The sequence below is a fragment of the Pygocentrus nattereri genome, chromosome 20, assembly GCF_015220715.1.
Source record: "Pygocentrus nattereri isolate fPygNat1 chromosome 20, fPygNat1.pri, whole genome shotgun sequence".
Classification (NCBI taxonomy): Eukaryota; Metazoa; Chordata; class Actinopteri; order Characiformes; family Serrasalmidae; genus Pygocentrus; species Pygocentrus nattereri.
The window spans coordinates 14,397,996-14,419,419 of NC_051230.1; the positions used below are offsets into that span (position 1 = coordinate 14,397,996).

The 21,424-nt window shown below is 40.7% G+C and overlaps 1 protein-coding gene across 2 annotated transcripts; it reads left to right on the plus strand.

The window, feature by feature from the left end:
- Positions 1–904: 904 nt before the first annotated feature.
- On the plus strand, positions 905–15,558 carry slc14a2 (solute carrier family 14 member 2). 2 transcript variants are annotated; one of them, XM_017691079.2, is made up of 10 exons: positions 908–966; positions 1,066–1,122; positions 2,004–2,187; positions 7,602–7,791; positions 7,872–8,000; positions 8,768–8,960; positions 11,764–11,911; positions 13,204–13,338; positions 13,465–13,514; positions 13,631–15,558. In XM_017691079.2, the coding sequence occupies exons 1-10, from the start codon at positions 943–945 to the stop codon at positions 13,985–13,987; spliced, it is 1,467 nt and encodes a 488-aa protein (XP_017546568.1). In that variant the 5' UTR covers positions 908–942; the 3' UTR covers positions 13,988–15,558. The 2 variants fall into 2 exon arrangements, with proteins under 2 accessions (XP_017546569.1, XP_017546568.1); XM_017691080.2 differs by lacking the exon at positions 1,066–1,122 and having other exon boundaries at positions 905–966.
- The last annotated feature ends 5,866 nt before the right edge of the window (positions 15,559–21,424 follow it).

Genomic DNA, 21,424 nt, shown 5'->3' on the forward strand with positions numbered 1-21,424 from the left:
AGCTTTCTTCTACACGTCTTGTCTACTACCAGCCTCATCACATATTCTCTCCCGGGCTGAAAACGTACTTACTGGAGCATTTCTCCTGCAGCGGTAGTACAGTAATAAATGCTGGTGAGAACACTAAAGGTCTGTAGAAGCAAACTGTTAATACATCTTTCAAGGAAGAGAATCTACATCATTGTGTCATCAGCAGGTTGAATAGATGAGATAAGGATAACACTAGATGTGGTGGCAGCCCTCCTCATGCGTGAACCGTACACGCTCAACATACCAGTAACTTTCCCCTCATACAAGAGAATGTCATGCATGTCTTGCCTTGAACGAATGAGGTCTAGAGGAGGCTGAAACACAGCATGAGGACTATTAATGAAAAAAAGAAAAAAACATACCAAGAGGCACTGAACAAACACAATCTATACATATACACTCCTACAGCCTGTCATACAAAGAATATTAGCTATTTTACATACAGTAATAACTTATACATTTAAATATTACAAGACACCAAAAGGTATTGTCTTCTGCGGCTCTGCTCATCATTCTGAACACATCCAAAAAATTATTAACTTCTTAATTTCGAGTTTCCTAGTGTCCTACTAAATATCTGCATGTCTATCTGCCTATTTATCTCGATTTATATCCATATCTTTTATATATAGTGTACATGTAATTATATATGAACACAATTACACTGAACAAAACATAGAAACCAGAAATACAATAGTCCAAAAGGGCAAATTGTTTGAATAGTTACATAATCCATAGACAGAGAGAGAAAGAGCCAGAATTTAGCCCTAGTGGCTCATTTCCCTAAGTGCCAAAGTGCTCGTAGGAGGAGCCTTGCTTTCACAAGTCTACTATAAAGCCTCCACTCACACTGATTTTTATGCACAGCGGCTGCTTACTGGAGGAACCTGCAGAAAAAAACTAGTCCTATTTATGCCTGGAACGCATATCTCAGAGGTATGTAGATTTCTACATTTGTATTAATTATGGTCTGTTTATTTATTTTTAACAGCCTTCCATGACAGCTCACCATAGCCTGCCTAAATCCTGCTACAGGGTATTCTAACGAATATCACAAATCCCTTCCGAACATCCATTCCTGAGTACTCTAAGGTAAGAGAACACACTTACCTTATCAGCACACCAAATTAAAAAATGTAGAATGATAAAGAAACTTTAAATATCAACTACCACAATATCAGTCACATCACGTGAACTCCATTTACTGGGTATATTAGCCTACGGAAGCAAAACATGGGACTGCTAGTCTAATTTAGTAAACAGTTAGACCTTGGTGGTCTGCTAGGCCACTGCAGCAGCTGTTGTGCAACATTCACTGTCACAAATCACATGTAGGCCTGAGAACAATGCATCAGGCACACATGCAGCATGTAAATCAGTGGCACATCATCCCAACAGACATAAGCTATTGTGAAGAACCTGAAAAATAACTTTGTAGGAGTAATGGAAAATGATATCTAAGTGCATTTTTGTGTTTGAGTGTAAGTCAAACACACCTGGATGTGTTCTAGAATATCATGGTGTTAAACATATATAGCATGTCTGTTTCACCTTACTGTATAACCCCACTTACAGATGTGTCACCTTTACTTAGAAACCACTGCAAAACATGAAGCACTCGTCTGGGCGAGCCCCTTAATATATATATATATATGTGTGTGTGTGTGTGTGTGTGTGTGTGTGTGTGTGTGTGTGTGTAAATATTCTGTGCTGCTTGTCTTGGAGGAGCTTCAGAGCTTTGGCTGACTTGCCTTTCCAATAAATCTTTGTTTAACTTCTAAGGTCTCTGATTTATTATTAGAATTTCCACCACATAGGTTAATATTAATGACTGTATTTTAATTTAATAATAACTTATACAGTGTAGATTGAAACTGTATGAACACAAGAACGTTTGTTTCTAGAAAGGGTCTCAGGGTGTGACATAAATTCACCACTCTGGAGGACAGAGTAATAATTGTTGTCTTCGCCAGGAGCTACAACCACTCATGGCGAACACGGTTCCTCAGACGGGGCAGAAGAAGGCTCAGGCCCCCGAGAACAGCGAACAGCGCACCCCCACGGGCTCTTCATCCAGGGCCAAGGTGAAGGCCAAACTCGCACGGCTGGTGTCCTACTTTGCTGGAGACATGGCTCCCTTTGCGGAGTGGATGAAAGGTGAAGCTAAGCCAAGCTTAACGTTACCTGCTTGTTTATAAAGTGAGACGCGCTGTAGCGCAGCTTACCGTGCCGGTTTGATGATGTGGCATGTTGTGATATTATTCGCCTGGCACAGACCAGCAGTGCTTCTATTTATGACTGAGTAAACATTTAAAATGTAATTCAATGTCTAATATCTAAATAAGTCAGAGCTTCCCGAGAGGGTCTTAGCTGGACTTAAGTTACACTCGGTCTTACCACCATCTAAGCCCCTAACCCGCCAAGGCCTTTACAGGACTTTATAACGTCCCTGAGTCCGCATAGCTAGCTAGCTGGTTAATTAACGCTGGCTAATTTACTTTTCACATCCAAAACCTGAACCTCAGGAAAAGGACTTTTATCATGAATTTATACTGTGTTTAGACCACTCAGCCTACTCAATTATTCTATCGTTTTTATCTCTTTACATGTATATTAGTTACTGTATCAGTTTTCGGGTAAACGATAAAATAATAGAAATTGATAATAAAAATAGACCAGTTTAAAACAAAAAATAATTTTTAAAAAAGCTGTTATTTTTCCAAATCAAGTAATATGTACAACAGGGGAATCTGCAAGGTTACTGATAATGTGTGTATGTGGAATTAAACTGCAAAGTCAGAAGGTCTTATTCCTAAGGAGATGACCTGCAGCTGTATGGAGAAACCAAACAAAGCCAGATCCATTTGTGTTTTTTTTCACAGATCGAGTTTTGCTTAATCAAACACATTTTCATGGATGTTGAAGTCGTTTAAAATCACCCGCCGAGGTTAAAACCCGCTTCTGTTTCACTTACTTTCACTTTCCGTGCTCGCGCTAGACTTCCCTTAGCCAAACTAGACTAACTTAGCAACTGTGTGTATGATAAAGTCTTCGCTTTAGGAGTTACATGAGTGCACGAACGTTTAAGGATCCCCGAACTGAGTTTTTTATTATTACCTTATTATTGATTAGTTTTTAAATAATATTTTTATAAGCTGGCTAACAGTCAATCCATTTCATAGTAACGTTACTTACCGAGTTATTCTGAGTATTTCTAGAATAACTGCAAATAAATCCAGAGTTTTTGGGGTTTAAAGCATAAAGTCCAGGCTTAAGACACGTTTACCCACTGCGTTTCAAGTCAGTTTGAGCACTTTACCTGCTGAATTGCAGCACCGTATGAGGGCGTTTCTGTGATGCAGACACGCCCCTCGGGAACTCCCCTCATGTGACGTCAGGTTGCAGGTGGGCTTTGGAGTAAAAGCCGCAGTAAAGTTGCTGAGTAAACAGAACTACGAGGGCCTCTGTTAATAAAAAATATAAATAGTCGACTTTGAGAATAAAGTGGTTATATTTAGAGATTAAACAGTAAAATCGCGATATTTCGAGATTTAAGTGCTAACTGTAGGGGGGCTGCCATGGGGTCTCGGTTGCTGTACTGGCGACGGTGAAGACGGTGGATTTCCTCTCCTGTCTCCTTGTGGATCATTCTGATGATCATTCTCACAGTCTGTGAAACTTCATGCCCTGAATGGGGGGAGATGTAGCCCCCGATAGCCGTGTAGACGACCCTGCCCGCGATTCTCCTTCAGCAAGGCAGACAGACAGTTTCCTCCGAGTCCGTCGTTTATTCTAGATAAACAGCTTCCTGCCCGTCTCTTATTCTGATACCAGGCTGGTGCTGATGAGGAGAGGCAGGGAGACCGAGTGTTTCTTTAAGGGTGAATCGATATGAAAGTGCAACTCCACCAACTCAACGCCCCTCATTTAACACGACGCGCTGCTTCTCTTTGCAAAGCCATTGGCCACGATACTGCTATCTTTTCTGGTAATATCCCACTTTAATGTCGTAATTATAAAATATATCATCATCCAAATACTATGACTTTCCTCTCAATATATCACGATTTTATTCTAAAAATGCGACTTTTGTCTCAAAATATTACGATTTAATTCTGAAAGTCTACTATTTTTATTTTTATTAGTGACCCTAAAACACAGTGCGAGCGCTTTGATTACAGATTATGATGTCGGTTTGGTTACTGTTACATTAACATTTTACAACAATCTTAAAACCATCACATGGTTGCTTGACAGTCAGCAATACTGAACCTTTCCAGAGTTATATTGTGCAGGCTGGCAGCAACACGGTAACCCTTGCTGAATAAAGACCATGTTTTTTTTAATAGAGACCACTAGTTTCCAAGTAGAATTAGAAATGTGTCTGGAATCAGTCGCTAAGTCACCTGCTAAATCATTCTTTCACATTATCAACCCATCAAGAAAAGCCAAAACGCATTAGAAACCCACAAGAACCAACAGAAGCTGTTACTGGGTTCTGTGTTCTCATTAGGGAGGTTAATATTACACTCCATTATTACACAGTAATTGAAGTAACGGCTGGTATGGAGCCGATTGTACAGCAGTACTGCTGAAAACACCACTGATTGCTACTGTTATGATTCAGACTGCAGGTTCAAGTTGGGGATCACAAGACCTCAGACAGAACTACAAACAGGCTATAGGTTTATGCATATTTGTTTCTAAATGCCAAGTGCTCATTGTGTAAATATGTAGAAATGATATTAATTTATTATTACTGATGTCTTTACAGATATTGATGTATTTTCCCTGTTGAGTCTTACCCACTGATAAGTTAAGCCATTCTGCAGACATATCGACCAGTGAATGATAAGTGGGCATTCCTGATGTGGGTGTTCTTGCTTTACGGAAACCCTTTTCATTGCAGTTCCACTCTATTGGAGGTGCTGCTGCCTCTATTAGACTGCATGAAAAGGCCAACATCCTGCATTTTTCTTGTTTTCCAGTGGGGTTCACTTAACATGTTTGTGTGCTTTTTGTACCAAAACCAGGCATTATTCTTTTTACATTACCATTTCTCAGCCTCTCCTCATCTCTGAGGATGAAACGCATTGTTTTTTGTTACTGTGCTTTTCGGACTGATGTATATAAATGATCTCTCTTCTGATTAACTGCCCTGTATTTTGCCTCTTTCAAAAAGCAGTCTGGGCTAAAACAATTCCTTAAGACTTCTGTATGAACGAGTGGAGCTAAACCTCTGCAGGCTGAATAGACCTGCACCAGTGTTTTGGCAGGGGGTCTCCCAGGGCTAACCACACCAGTCTGGCAATGCCCCACATACTTGTGAATTCAGACTGCAGTGAGACTCATTAAATCACATGTGATTCTCTGGCCAGAGCACAGAGAGAATAGAACAGGTTATTTACACCGCTCTCTTCCCTGAAAAATGCAGGTCTAACAGTGATCAGTGTGTTGTTCAGGTGGGAATCAAATGAATACTTATAAATCAACCTTACCATGCCTTGTGCATCTTGAAAAATTCCTGAACATATTAGAACAGTGATATTTCATGATTTCTTTTGAGCTCCAAATGTGATATCGTCAAATGAATTGTCATGAAAGTCAAAACCATGTAATTAAATCACTGTTACATAAAACAGGTCTGCAGGGACTCTTTGTTCAGTATGCTGTGTGACAGATACTGATCAGTGACAGTTAAAGTGTATATCGAACATGCTTGTTTTTTATTTAATTGGTCATGCATGGCAGTTTGTCAAGCCATTACTTGTCAGGTACAGTGTCAAATGACAGTGTCAAACCGAGTAAACCACAAAAAACAGCAATGTTGCATTTTCAGATTTAATCGCACTCTTCCTAAGCTTATCAGAGAAAGTGGACCCCAGATATCACTTCCTCTCCTGGGAGCTCCATTTGTTTGGGCTTAGATCCACGCCCACGGTTGAATAAATACATGCAAGCAGACAAAATGGCTGTAAACATGCATAACTCTATAAACACAGGAATGCTTTTATGATGTACTCTGGTACTCTTTTTTACTTCTGTTTTATGTGTTGTGTGTATTGTGTCATAAGCTGATCATGACTTTTCGGGCTGATCACAATCGTTCTCTACCTTTTACAGTTATATGTTTCAACAGACGGAATGAGAATTATGTGTACCTCCTTCATTTTGGTGGAGGCAAATACATGTAAATAAAAGAAAGCAGAAAAATGCATTTGTTGAGACACATAATGGGTCTGACAAATCAAACGTTCTGCCTTGTTCAGGGCAGCAGTGATTCATGTTTGTTTACTTGAGCTTTGGTTCATTGTCATTTGAGAGCTAATAAGTGTCCATAGTTAAGAAGCAAGGTATAAGAAGCAATTTGGCTTTAGGCTTGGCTTTAATAATGATAACAGAGAATCACAAGTTTATATGACAGTTAATAATTATCAGTTAACATTGTGCCACGATTGGCTCCTCCCACTCCATGTGCTTTTTGTTTTGGTCTTCCTTCTGCGTTTGGTTCATGCCCCTTGTTTTGTGACCCCACCCCTGATTGTTTTCACCTGTCCCTCGTCTTCCCGTATTTAAGCCCTGTGTTTGCCCTTTGTTTTGGCTGGTCTTTGTTTGATGTATGGTGGTTGTTTGTTATCTGCTTTGTTGGTTATTCTGGTTTATGTCATGTCTGTGCATCGTTCTGTCCATATTGGCTCTATGACCCTGGACTGTTTTGACCATGACCCTGTATTTGCCCTTAATAAATCTCGCTTATCTCCACATATGCGTCCGCCTCCTCGCTCCCCGTTACATATTGCATGATCATATACAAAAATCTTTCACAGAATTCAAACTTGTGTTAGACCAATGAAGATGGAAATGACAAAATAGTCACTTCTAAATGTGACAAACTGAATTAAACACTAAGTATTACGTATTCATCGTCGTTTGCAATCATCTGCTGGGCTAATGCAAGCAAAAGAACAAACAAAAAATAAATAAATAAATAAATGAATAAATATATATATATATATATATATATATATATATATATATATATATATATATATATATATATATATATATATATATATATATATATAAGAGACTGTAACATCCAGTATGACCAAGTGTTGCCCCTACTAGCTGGAGGTTTTGTGAGGTCTATCTCTAGCAATGCCTCAACCATCTGTGGCTTGCAGTCCAAGGGTCCACTCTATTTGGGTGGGAGGGTGATGACATTTTGAGTCCACTCTCTTTTGATGGGAGTCAGTATGATGATTACCAATGCAGGCAACTGTTAGCTAACATAACAGAATTTGCAGTTAGCATAATCCTCTAAGCAGGTTGAACTGTCCAGTGTCATTACGAGAGCACCAGTTGAAAAGACACAGTAGCTGGTTTCATATGTCTTTGAGGAAGTATTTGCAAGCTTTCACCTTCCTACATGTTAGCATCTGGAGGAGGAGGCATAGTTAAAAGTTGGCAAAAGATGTATAGACGGATATTATTTATAGCCGTAGCTTTTATTTTGTGTTTTTTTTATCACTCCTGACTAACAGTGTCTCTGTAAAATGTGTTGTGTCCAGGTCAGTTCATCCTCATTCAGATTTTGGATTGGGTGCTGAGGGGGGCAGCACAGGTCATGTTTGTGAACAACCCCCTGAGTGGACTAATCATCTTTGCTGGACTCATCCTCCAGAGCAGATGGGTGGCTCTCAATGGCTTCATTGGCACCTTATCTGCCACCATCTCAGCCCTCATTCTGAAACAAAACAGGTACTTCTACACTTCTGTAACCGTAACACTACAACTTCTGGGTTTTTGCCAGCATGATATCAATGTCTCATTTCTCTCAGGGGTGCAATAGCAGCAGGCTTGTATGGATATAATGGAATCCTGGTTGGTCTTTTGATGGCCGTCTTCTCCAACGCGGGGGACTGGTACTGGTGGCTTTTGTTACCCAACATCTTCATGTCAATGGCATGGTGAGTTTTGTGACATTTATTGTAAAGTCAATGATGAAACCTGTGTCTGATGGCTTTTCTAATGAAGTGTCATTTTTGTGCAGTGAAAAAGTAGAACACTAGTCATGGGAGGTCACGCAGACAAGTCATGACTATGGTAGATAGAAAATAGATAATGTTTATCATGGTGTCTTTTCTCTTAATCAAAGTCATATGATCTTGAGAGATTGTAACTGAAAAACCGACATTTAAAGAATGCCTCTCACTGGTCATGGTAAAGGCAAGGTGGCTTTATCAAATGCCAAGCCCACAGGTCTTGTTTTGGACGCCTGCACAGGAGTAACTATGAGTTTGTCTTTTTCAGAGTCCTTTGTTTTGTTTTATACATCACAACTTTTATGGATGACTTTTGTAAGATAAAGACAAAGAAAGCAATGGACAATGCTGAACAAAGAAAAAAGCTGTCTTTTTCTAGGAAGGCTTTTATATGGCTTAGTCCTATAATTTAAGGCCACTGATAATCACCCATACGCCTTCAGTGGACTGCATTTACTGAAAAACATAATGCTGTTCCTTGTGTTCCTCCTCACCAGTCAGCACTGCCTTGAAATAGAAAAAAAAGAGCTCTCAATGGCTCTGTACTCCACACACACAAGGAAAAACATTGAGCAGCATGCACTAGTATCAAAGCCCACAAGGCAGTCAGAACTTCGACTTGAGAACTATGGCAGACAATCTCAAAAGCCTGTTCACAGCTGTAAATAACCTGAATATTTTATATCTTGCAGCCCAATAGTCTCTAGTGCTCTGGCCTCCATCAACAGTCGGTGGGATCTGCCAGTGTTCACTCTGCCTTTCAACATCCTGGTGTGCCTGCACATGGTGGCTACAGGCCACTACAACCTGCACTTCCCTCAGGTTCTGATCCAGCCTCGCACCTCCTTCCCCAACCTTGCCTGGTCCGAGCTGGATTATGCTTTGGTGAGAGTCCTGCTTTTTCCTCTTATGTTTAAAGAGCCCAAATCATGTCAATTTCCCTTGCTTTTCTAAAGACAAGAGTTGATGCACACACACACACACACACACACACACACACAGATCGTCTAAGCCGCTTCTCCTTCTGGGTCACGGGGGGTGCTGGAGCCCATCCCAGCAGTCATCGGGCAGAAGGCAGGATATACCCTGGACAGGTCGCCAGTCCATCGCAGGGCGAGTTGATGTAGAACATAAATATCATTAAGCCAGAAACATACTCAACTTATGTACGCAAATGACAGCGCTCGACCAGCGCATGCAAACACATGATCCTGCTGTACATGAATGTGTGTTCTTATATTACCATGGTGGTTAAACACTTCAGGAGGGCAAATCAAAATGTTGTGAATGGAATCTACTGTTTTTCCAACAACCACAACAACTAAACATGTGGACAGTAGAGGAATGTGTGCTGCTTTATTTGTTCTATTGTAATGAAGAGTTGATGTATCATATACAGGGGTTGGACAATGAAACTGAAACACCTGGTTTTAGACCACAATAATTTATTAGTATGGTGTAGGGCCTCCTTTTGCGGCCAATACAGCATCAATTCATCTTGGGAATGACATATACAAGTCCTGCACAGTGGTCAGAGGGATTTTAAGCCATTCTTCTTGCAGGAAAGTGGCCAGGTCACTACGTGATGCTGATGAAGGAAAACGTTTCCTGACTCGCTCCTCCAAAATACCCAAAAGTGGCTCAATAATATTTAGATCTGGTGTCTGTGCAGGCCATGGGAGATGTTCAACTTCACTTTCATGTTCATCAAAGCAATCTTTCACCAGTCTTGCTGTGTGTATTGGTGCATTGTCATCCTGATACACAGCACTGCCTTCAGTATACAATGTTTGAACCATTGGATGCACATGGTCCTCCAGAATGGTTCGGTAGTCCTTGGCAGTGATGCGCCCATCTAGCACAAGTATTGGGCCAAGGGAATGCCATGATATGGCAGCCCAAACCATCACTGATCCACCCCCATGCTTCACTCTGGGCATGCAACAGTCTGGGTGGTACGCTTCTTTGGGGCTTCTGCACACTGTAACTCTCCCGGATGTGGGGAAAACAGTAAAGGTGGACTCATCAGAGAACAATACATGTTTCATATTGTCCACAGCCCAAGATTTGCGCTCCTTGCACCATTGAAACCGACGTTCGGCATTGGCACGAGTGACCAAAGGTTTGGCTATAGCAGCCCGGCTGTGTATATTGACCCTGTGGAGCTCCCGACTGACAGTTTTGGTGGAGACAGGAGAGTTGAGGTGCACATTTAATTCTTCCATGATTTTGGCAGCCGTGGTTTTATGTTTTTTGGATACAATCCCGGTTAGCACCCGAACATCCCTTTCAGACAGCTTCCACTTCCAGTTAATCCTATTGGATGTGGTTCATCCTTCTTGGGGGTATGCTGACATTACCCTGGATACTGTGGCTTTTGATACATCACAAAGACTTGCTGTCTTGGTCACAGATGCGCCAGCAAGACGTGCACCAACAATTTGTCCTCTTTTGAACTCTGGTATGTCACCCATAATGTTGTGTGTATTGCAATATTTTGAGCAAAACTGTGCTCTTCCCCTGCTAATTGAACCTTCACACTCTGCTCTTACTGGTGCAATGTGCAATTAATGAAGATTGGCCACCAGGCTGGTCCAATTTAGCCATGAAACCTCCCACACTAAAATGACAAGTGTTTCAGTTTCATTGTCCAACCCCTGTATGTGTTTATATGAGCAAGTCAGTCCTGTGAGCAGGGTTGCCACCCGTCCAAGATTTTCATGCATGGTCCTAGATTTTGGTTGTCTGTCCAGGAAAAAATTGTGTCCTTTCCTTGGACACAAAACATCCCAGAATCCCAGCATTTTTATACGCTAATAGTGTTTGCACTGCTTATTTTTATCCAGTCAAACCATATGTATACAAAGAATGGGCTTAATTGCTTCAAATTAGCCTCAATATAGGGACAGCTGTTTCAGGAAAGTGCTCTAGGCAGCACTGCCACATGATAAGAAGATGAACTGATACCTATGTAATGAGAGTACATTGTGAGCTTAGCTGCTGACAGTTGACTGGGAGAAAGCACATTGGTGGTACAAGGCAACCTGAACATACTTAGCTGTTCCTATACCGTTCACTGCTTGTTGGGATGTTCAGAATGTAACTTGTGCTTGAGCAGATTTGTTTAACTGTAAGATGCAGCATTGCGCAAAACTGTGCTTGCATAACTCTGAGTGCTTATATTCAAGTATGTTTCTGGCTTACAATTTCAATACATACCATTCATTTCCCCAGTTCACATACTCCAGGTATCTAGGAAACTAAGCATCTTTGTAATGCCATGAAAACCATGTGTAATTTAGCCTAGAATGTTTTTTGAAGGGCAACCAATCAGAACAGAAGTCATAAATTAGTTTTTGTTGCATAAACCAACATAAAGTAGACCTCACAAAAAACTCTGAGTCCTTTAAGGGCAGCATCCAGATCATGTGCTGCTGTTCTAGAATCTTCTAAACTGATAACAGGGTCACAAGCTTAACACATTTTTCAGAAGATGCTGGTATTATTAGTGCGGAATTCCAGTAAGCTGGAATTGCCACATTTTCAGTCAGCATTTTGTGCGAGGCACCATGCCATATCAGACTTCAGATGAACATGTCTGGCAAAATGAACTTCAGAAAATTAAGGCATGCTCCAGTGCACAGCTTCCCACCAAAAATGACCATTTCCCTTCACGTTTTCTCGCTAGCTCTTTCGATCCATTCCGGTGGGTGTCGGGCAGGTCTACGGCTGTGACAATGCTTGGACAGGAGGCATATTCATCATTGCCCTCTTTATTTCTTCACCAATCACTTGTGTGCATGCAGTTATTGGTTCAGCTATCGGTATGGTGTCAGGTAAGTCTGCCTCATCAGGGCATGTTTTCTGATCTACTCTGGCACCAGTCATAATGGCCTCTGCTGTAACTAAATGAAAGTTTAAAGCAAATTTATGTAGTTTCTCATAATGTAATTCTAATCCTAACTGACCTCTCCAGGCTCCACCTATAAATGCACTGTGTTGCAGCAACGGTTGCCATGCTGTTCAAGCTTTACAGCATTACTATACAAAGGCTCCTCTTTAGTGCCCAGTCATGCACAATCAAGATGGCCTGAGCAAGCTGTATGGATAGGTCATGGCTTTCTGACATGAGCAATGCAACATGTTTCAATCTTATATTTTAAAACATTTCATTAAAATTTACATTTCATCACAACCTCTTATGTAGTAGTTAGCAACAGGCTAAACATATACACATACCAGCAGGTGGATGTGCTGCATGACATAATCACCATCTGCTCCTTGCTGAACACTCGCTCTCTCAGATGCTGACAGTTTTTGAGAGAGAACATGAAAACTGTTCCACTGAAAGCAGCTGTAGCAGCAACTTTAAAGCACAACCTGCATTCAGTGTAACAGTCAGCAGTGGTGAAAAGCTGTCACAGAGGTTCTTTTACTCAAAATGACGTTTATTCCTTTGTTATTTACACAAACCCATTTTTCTCTGTTCATCTTGAGCTCACAGACCATTGAAACTGAAGTAAGTTTTTTTTTTTTGCTTTGAGCACGAGTAAGCTGTACAGGCTGTACTGATCATCGTTTTTTTTGTTGTTGCCTTAGCAGAAGCAGCGTTACCCTGCAATGACTACTTCCAGCAGAAAAATGTGGAAATGTGAAAAGGGCCTTTTGTTCAGATATCCCCTGTACATTTCAGAAAGGTGCACTGTTGGTGACATGTTTAGGCTCTAGGCAGCACTTTTTTGCAATAACCAAGTAGAGAAGGTTTACTGCTTTGTGAGTATAGCTACTCATTCACTGAATTTAGCAAAAAAATTGAGCCACTGATCCATTATGCACAGGGCTAATGTGGCAAACCTACTAATCTTTAACATGCAAACAAAGTAAAATAGCAGTTAAATGAATAGCACTCTTTAAATGCATGTGCTATAACAAAAAAATGGATTGTATGCTACAATTTTGCATTAGGTTGGATAGGAGTTTTGCCAGCATTTTGGAAAGCCTGACCAACTTCACAACAGTATTTGCAGGCAGAGCATGGATGGGTCAGTTGACCTTTAAACAACCCCAAAAAAACATGGCCTAATTCTGATACCTACAATCAAACGACCTTTCATTATGTTTCTTTCAGGTCTCGCTCTTGCTGCACCATTTGAGAACATCTACTTTGGACTGTGGGGATATAACTGTGTTTTAGCTTGCATTGCGATTGGCGGAATGTTCTATGCTCTCACATGGCAGACCCACCTCCTGGCTGTAGCCTGTGGTATGGTCTCTATCACACCAATTTGCTATTTCCTCAATGCTAAATGATTCTGGTTATGTAAGAGCCATTTGCCATGCTATCAGCTACACGCTAATGACCTTCATTTCATTTCTCATTTCCCCTCAGCATTTTTCTGCGCCTACCTTGGCTCTGCTATTTCCAACGTGATGGCCACTGTAAGTATTCTATTATTCACTCTGGCAACATAACTGGTCTAGATGTTGTTGAACTTATGTGGTCCCTACCAAGCCTGTTTCATAATCAATCGTTTCTCTAATGTCGTCCCCCTCAGTTCAGCCTCCCAGCATGCACTTGGCCCTTCTGCCTGTCTGCCCTCACTTTCCTCTTGATCACCACGGAGACGAAAACCATCTATAAGCTTCCGCTGGCCAAAGTGGCCTATCCTGAGAAAAACCTCATCTACTTCTGGAAGATGAAGAAAGAAGAGAGAGCTGAGAAGCTGAGGAAAGCCCAAGAGGGGATGCAGGAGAAGGAGGCACAGATGGGAAAAGCAGAGGTAAAGATCACGATAGGGAGTCAAGAGCAGGAGCAGCAGGAGCAACCAGAGGACAGCGCAGAGAGGACGGTGACAGACATGAGTGACAAAGAGAATTCTACAGAAGATGAAACTTTTACTGTCAGCACATAAATGACTGCTGTAGAATTATCTGCATTTTGAATCAGCATTATTTGGGCTGCTGAAAAGGTTTCCGCCTTTCTGCATCAGAACTTAATCTCTAGTTCTTAACATAAACATCAACTGTGGGTCAAATAAGAAAAAACAAATGCCAGATTTTCTTAATATCTTAGAGACCTTTTACTGAAAAGTGTCCACATTTAAGACATACATTCATCTACTACATTAACTACACTGCTTAAAAACAAGGTTCTTTAGTAAACTTATTGGTTCTATGGTTGGTTATATACACTCTTTTCTTTGAATTAACAATTTTGGTTCCCTAAAAACCTTTTAATGGATGCTTTTTGAGAGAGATTTCTGAGTTTGTAGAACCTTTTTAATATATAAAGAACCTCCACATAATATACAGGTTCTAGGAAGAACCCCAAAACTGGTATAGAATCTTTACATTATACAGGAAGGTTCTTTAAACCTCTAAAAAGTTCTTCACACTTGCAAATGTCTTTTTAAACCACGTTTTGCTCTATCCTTCTGCATTGTTAGTTGATTTACTGCAAAAGTATGGACTGTATGGGAGGCCCTGAGGACTAATTTGAGCTACTGGGGAACCAAAACCGGATCTTCTGTGGCAAGGGTGCCCAATCCTGGTCCTGGAGGTCTCCCACCCTGGAGAGCTGAGATCATGCCTGCTTCTAATATTCAGATTCTCCTGAAAGCCTTCAGAAAAAATCTGAATATTAGAGGCAGGCGTGCTTGAGTAGGGTTGGAGTTAAACACTTCACGGTGGTAGACTGGCTCCCCTGTTCTATAGCATCACTCAAAGAAACCTTAGGAATTGAGACCCATGCCAGGTCACAGAACCGTCTGAATGCATAAATGATTCTTCTTATGTATGTCATTCAAATTATGTTATAGATGCTTCCACAACATTATTATCATCAGTTATTATGAGGCCTATTATTTTTGTGTATAGTCTCCATTGAGAACCTGTTGTATATAGTTCTATAAAACATATGTATATAGTCCTTTTAAAATGGTTCTACATAGCACCTTTGTCTGACTGTACATATTTTCTTTGTATGCTTTGTATTTGAACATATTTAAGTGTTCAGGTTGCTCAGAGTGTAGACAAGTGCTGGTGCAGGCACATTCTAGAACAGGACTAACGATATACTTTGAGTGACTATCTTTAGTACGTGATGCGTTTGAAAGACCAACACCTCTGACGAGCAATGTTATGTGCTCGTCATGGCCGTCACACATTGGAATGATCCTGCTAACTATCTGCAAAACAAGATAGTTTGTAATGAATCCTGTAATTTCTTTGTTTAATTTTTCTGGATCACCTTTTTTTTTTTTCTATATCTGTATCTACTGGGGAAAAGACAAAAAGAAAAGAGAGATAAGTTATTATTTCACTGATTTTATAATAAGGATTAAATACTTTTTTGCAGTATGTAACATTATATGTATTGTTTTTGTCAGTCTATAATACAAAATATATTCCTGCCACACATTCAAACATACATTGATGTCCAACTGTGCAAATGCTCCAATAAAGTGTCATTAGTGTAAGTGCATTGGATATGAAAAGTCTACAAACCTTACTGAAAATTGCAGTAAGAGATACAGTAAATAAAAGTGTGCACCCCTCCACAACTAATACTTTTCTGAACCAATTTTTGTATTTAGCATAAGCGTCTTTAATAACAGTAAAGCCTACTTAACAATATTAGTAGCCCTAAGACATGATGTTTCCACCACCATGCTTAGATGTTATCCCAAAATGCCCAAGAATAAACTTGTATCTGACACACTGTTGAACTCCCAAGCGTCCTCCTCAGTCATGGATTTCTTTTAGAAGTACATGACATGTTATTACAGAAAAGAATACGCCAAAATTCTGCCTGTAAGTCCCTCCCATTAAACCCACTCTCTTATCACCACTACCACCTGAAGTGCTCTGAAGTGGAAGACTGAGATCCATTCTGATGACCTACATTAAGGAATCTCTGGATGGTTGCCAAATGCCATCAACTTGGCTGGCATTCATTTTGTTTTCTAAATGAATTTAATCTTCTTTAAGATTCTAAATGAATTTAATCTTCTTTAAGATGCTTGGTGTTATAAGGGCAGATTAGGCTCCTTCACATCCCCTCTTGTCTCCAGGCCTGCATGAGGGTGACATATTTAGAAAAGTCTGACGTAGGCCCAATCCCATTTCTTTTTTTACTCCTACCCCTTGCTTTCAAGTGTCACCCTAACCCCTTTGAACTGAGTTACAAGTGGTAGTGGTTGAAACCTTGCTCTACTAAATGGGACCTTTAAATTAAAAAAACAAAAACATTGTTTCATTAATAGCTACTTGCGCTGCTCTATAGGTGACCTGGCCATCTTCAGTGACAGCAGAGAAAGGAAAAGTTCAGCGACCTCACTGCTGGGCTTTAGATACATTTAGGGCATCATATGCCTTCAAAGAGGGGGTTTAAGACAATTATTTATTATCGCCCACCTCAAATCCTTTGGTGATACAAAGCTGAAGTCAGCTATTCACCAGCTTCTTGTTAAAATTTTCCCGTTCCACCTTAAATGGTGCAGCAGTCACATTCTGGTGCTTCAGGTGTCAGAACTGCTGGACTATTTAAGGTGGAACGGGAAAGTTAGCTAGCTAGCCACCGAAACATTATCATGCTATTAGCAATTTTTTATGCTTGTTATGAAGAAAACGAGCATAATATATTAAAACAACATTAAACTAAGATAATACAATAGTTATTTTTTATACTGAGAAAATTACTCACATTTGTGGGTTTCTTGGGTCGCTCACACGGCCATCTTGCAGGCTTTTCTTGTTTTTTCTCATAACACTCTGTTTGGAGCCTCTGAAAAATCTCCATTTGGAGGGCCATGTAGCCATAACACTTCACCTTATCCCTCTATCTCAACAAAAATTGGGACACCCTAACCTAGACGTGAATGCGTAAAACAGAGGGCTAAGGGCTCAGGGTGAAAATAAGTATTGAACACGTCACCAATTTTTGAAGTAAATATATTTCTAGAGGCGTTATTGACATGAAATTATCACCAGATTGTCAGTAACCCATCCATCCCACACATGCAAAGACATCAAACCATAGATGTTCATAAATTATGTGTCATAATGAGAAATGACAGGGAAAAAGTATTGAAAATGCTTACTGAAATTTATTTAATACTTCGTACAACAGCCACTGTTGGTGATGACCGCTTCAAGGCGCCTCCTATATGGAGAAACTAGTGGCATGCATTGCTCAGGTGTGATTTTGGCCCATTCTTCCACACAAACATTCTTCAAATCCTCCAGCTTCCATGGGCTCCTTCTGTGAACTCTGTTTATATATTATATATAGGAAGATTTTCTATAAAAAAGTAAGAGGTTAGGTAAGAAGAACGTGCTCTGAGTCTTGGTTCGCTATTAAATGTGAATTGTGTTCTGGATAATAACTTTGTAGTTAAAAAAAAATGCATGTAACTTTACTGGGGACAACAGTACTCCACTGAAATCATAATATCATAATGTCATAATGTCATCCCTTTTGAAGTGGAACCAACAAGCCATATACTGAGCTGACTGATGTGGAAAACAACAGCTTTCCGACAGACACAGTCAAACCCATAATTTCTGAGAGTGAAGTTGGCATTTGAACACTATTGTCATTGTGATATACAGCTGTCAGTTGCACATGGTAGAAGAAGCTACATTGCCTAAATTCCAGCTGTCATAAAACTCACTGGTATTTTCCTTTGCTGTTGTCTGAAACTGTATAGAGTTGGCATCTATCCAAAATATATGATTGAGTTTAACTCACACACAACTTGACACAAAAAAAAACCTAACGACCAGGCGTGTTCAACCTTTTACATCATGACTGTAGGCCAGTAGTTTCAGAAATAATAATATGTTCGGTATTGACTGACAGCTTGACTGAAAGCAAAATGCATTCAGTTACAAACATGTGAGTTGTATTTTTGGAGCATGTGGTGGTCCTGTAATGGTCTCGTTTTAATAAAGCTTACTGAATTGAATTAATTGATGAGTTGAGTATAGTAGGGGAGTGTGGGGCAGGGAGGACTTCAGTTTACTTAAAAGACTTGAGCATCCTTAAAACAATACAATCTGAAGCTTGAGGGGTCAAAGGATTCTGACCCAATTTGTTAACCATTCAGTTATGTGTAAGGAGGTATTGGTATCAATGCCTAGATGTAATCGGCTGATATCAGCAGAAAATGCCGGATCTGATTTTTGGACGGTGAAAAAAGAATGAATCAGATTGAATCCTGTAACAACTCTGTCCTGAAACAGCACAAACTCACATTGTGTGATGCTGTTAGCTGTGCTTCTTCCTTTGAGGTACTACAGTGATTGAGCAGACTGAGCATAGGCCTACTCTTAGATGTAGAGATGGCCCATGCTGCCATATGCTAAAAGAATGTTTTGCCCACTTATTTTGATTAGACTGTTTTATTCTGTTCTGATTCTGTTCTGAGTCTTACACAGTACAGTTGAAGACGGATAACAGAGGAATTTCTTTCGACTCGAATACATTACATTTCAAGATTAAATAGGCCTACAATGAAGGTTTAAAATTCAAGGCTTTACAAATCAATTTTATGGTAATGAAAATGTAATTTCTCCTTTGCTTTCCTTGGCACTGCAGACACATTCAAACAGTTTGAGCAACAGCAGACAAACAGTGAAAATGCTGGCCATGTGGAGCTACTGCAGGGCTTGTATGAGGCACAGTAGACAAGTGATTTATAGTTACTGTTCATGCCAAGTGCCAAGAGTGGGTGCAGTGCCCAAAGTTTAATACTGCTTCATATGCAGAACACCACAAAATATCTGTGGCCACTTTTTGAAACGATGAGGAAATATGAAATAAAACGCTATTACAACAGTTCTCTTACAGTACAGCGGCTTTTTAACTGAGAAATACTTACATTAATGTGACTCTTTCAACCCCACCACTAGACGTGAACGCGCAAAGGCCCAATCCCATTCCACCCCTTGCCCCTAACACCTCCGTTTTGCGCGTTCACGTCTAGTGGTGGGGTTGAAAGTCACATTAAAGTAAGTATTTCTCAGTTTTAAAGCCGCTGTACTGTAAGAGAACCGTTGTAATAGCGTTCTATGGTCATTTCCTCCATAACACGCATAAAAATCGCTGGTAATACGCTGACGTCTCGGTCGCTAACCAACCTGGCGAAATTTCCCGTTCTACCTTAAATGATGCAGCAGTCATGTTCTGGTACGTGAGGTTGCCTCACCATTTAAGCTGGAACGGGAAATCGATCATGAAGCTGGCGATTAAAAAGCCAAGTTCATCTTCACATCACTGAAGAATTCTTGGAGGCGATAATAATTAATCGCCCCCTCTTTGAAGGCGGATGATGCCCTAAATGTATTTAAGCAGTGAGGAGCTGAACTTTCCGGTCACCGCTGGCCGGCAGGGTCGCCTACAGAGGCGCTAGTAGCTGTTAATGAAGTGCAGTGGTTTTTTGTTTGTGCTCTGTTTTTATTCTGTGACTCGTTTGATTGATTGACGCGTGAAACTGAATTTGTGAATGAATCGAGCGCCCTGCTTTTCACTCTCCTTCGGCTAAAAGGCAAATGTCAGTGTGATATACCACTATTGCTGTAGAATGGAGACACAGCAGGAAAACACACCCTGATTGGTTTTCCAGGCTATTTTAAATATGATTCACCTGTCCTGTCATGTGACACACAAGCGAGATCACCACAGCTGGAGGCGGCGTGTTGGAAATGGCCGGGAAACCTCGTCTCGTCTTTTTACGTCAAAGTCGCTGAAGACAAATGATGACGTGTCCGGTTCACTACCCCTTCTAACCCTGTTTCAGGGGGGAGGGGTAAAAATAAGAAATGCGATTGGGCCTTACAGTCGGCCAGTTAGTCAGGCTGTGACCTTCTGATCTAAACCAAAATGATTTAGTTCAGCCATCACTGATCTGAGTGGGCACCGCGCCCACGACTTCACACCAGCGCTGACTTACTCATTACCCAGCCGACTAGCTAACGTCTGCCAACAGAAACGATCGGGGCTCTGCCGATGTGTGGAGCTTGTCGAAATGTCCTACCTTAGCGCATATTAATACAGTTCTAAATAAAACTGTAGGCAGGACATTTTATAGCCTGAATCACGCAGGTCAGCTTCTCGTTCAAATTTTTCCATTCCACCTTAAATGGTGCAGCGCTACCTTTTGGCGCCTCAGGCCGCTGCCCACTCAGGCACCATTTAAGGTGGGCCGGGAAACAGTGAACAAGAAGATGGCAAATTGAAGGCTGACTTAAACCTCGTCTGAATCACTGTGTTAGACCCAGTCAGCTACCAGTATGAAAGCAACATTTCGGATGAGGTGGTAACCGATCATCCCATCCTACCACACTACACTCGGACATGAAGACTTCCTCTTCCTTCGAGACCATCAGGACCCCAGTCCGGCCTTTTGACGACCTGGATCTAAAATCCTCTGCGGCGTTTGGTAAAGGGATGTGATCTCCTCGGGATATTGGACATTACCCAACCATCTTATTTGCTTTGGTGCAGAGTTGGTTGCTGTAAGAACTGGACGTCATTGTTGCTCTCTGCCCCCTAGTTACGCACACGTCTCGGTGATGACGTTGCACAGAAACCCGTCTAGTAAGTAAAAAATAGAGGATCCATTGCCTTGAATGATCCATCTTCTGTAGTCCAGGACGTTGGTTTTAGTGGCACATGCTGTAGCCTAAGTACTGTAACCATCTCCCTAAGTTTTTTTTTTTTTTAGTGTTTTTATTTACCATCTGCTTTTCTGTTTTAGGCTAAATGTGTCCAGATTTTCAGTTTTCAGGCAAGAAGTTTCATTTCACCGTCTCATTTTTGTAACGGTTACCTGAAGACAGGTGTCCTGAAATGAACTGGACTATTGTTATGTATTCTGGATTGTTCTTTCAAATCAGTTTGTAGCACCCAACAAACACCATACACACCCTCCTATCATTACCACTGAAACGAAAATCAGTGTTTTATACCAAACTGGTATACCTGTATAGAAAACATGTTCTCCCTTGTTCTGGAAAAGCATTTCAATGAAACGAACAAGATTTTAATTTTCACTCAATCAAAAGAAACATCTGAATGCTTTTTATTACTTTTCATTGTCTGCATATAAACACGTACACTGCTCAAAAAAATAAAGGGAACGCTTAAACAACACAATATAACTCCAAGTAAATTAAACTTCTGTGAAATCAAACTGTCCACTTAGGAAGCAACACTGATTGACAATCAATTTCACAGCAGTTGTGCAAATGGAATAAACAACAGGTGGAAGTTATTGGCAATTGGCAAGACACACTCAATAAAGGAGTGGCTCTGCAGGTGGGGACCACAGACCACTTCTCAGTAC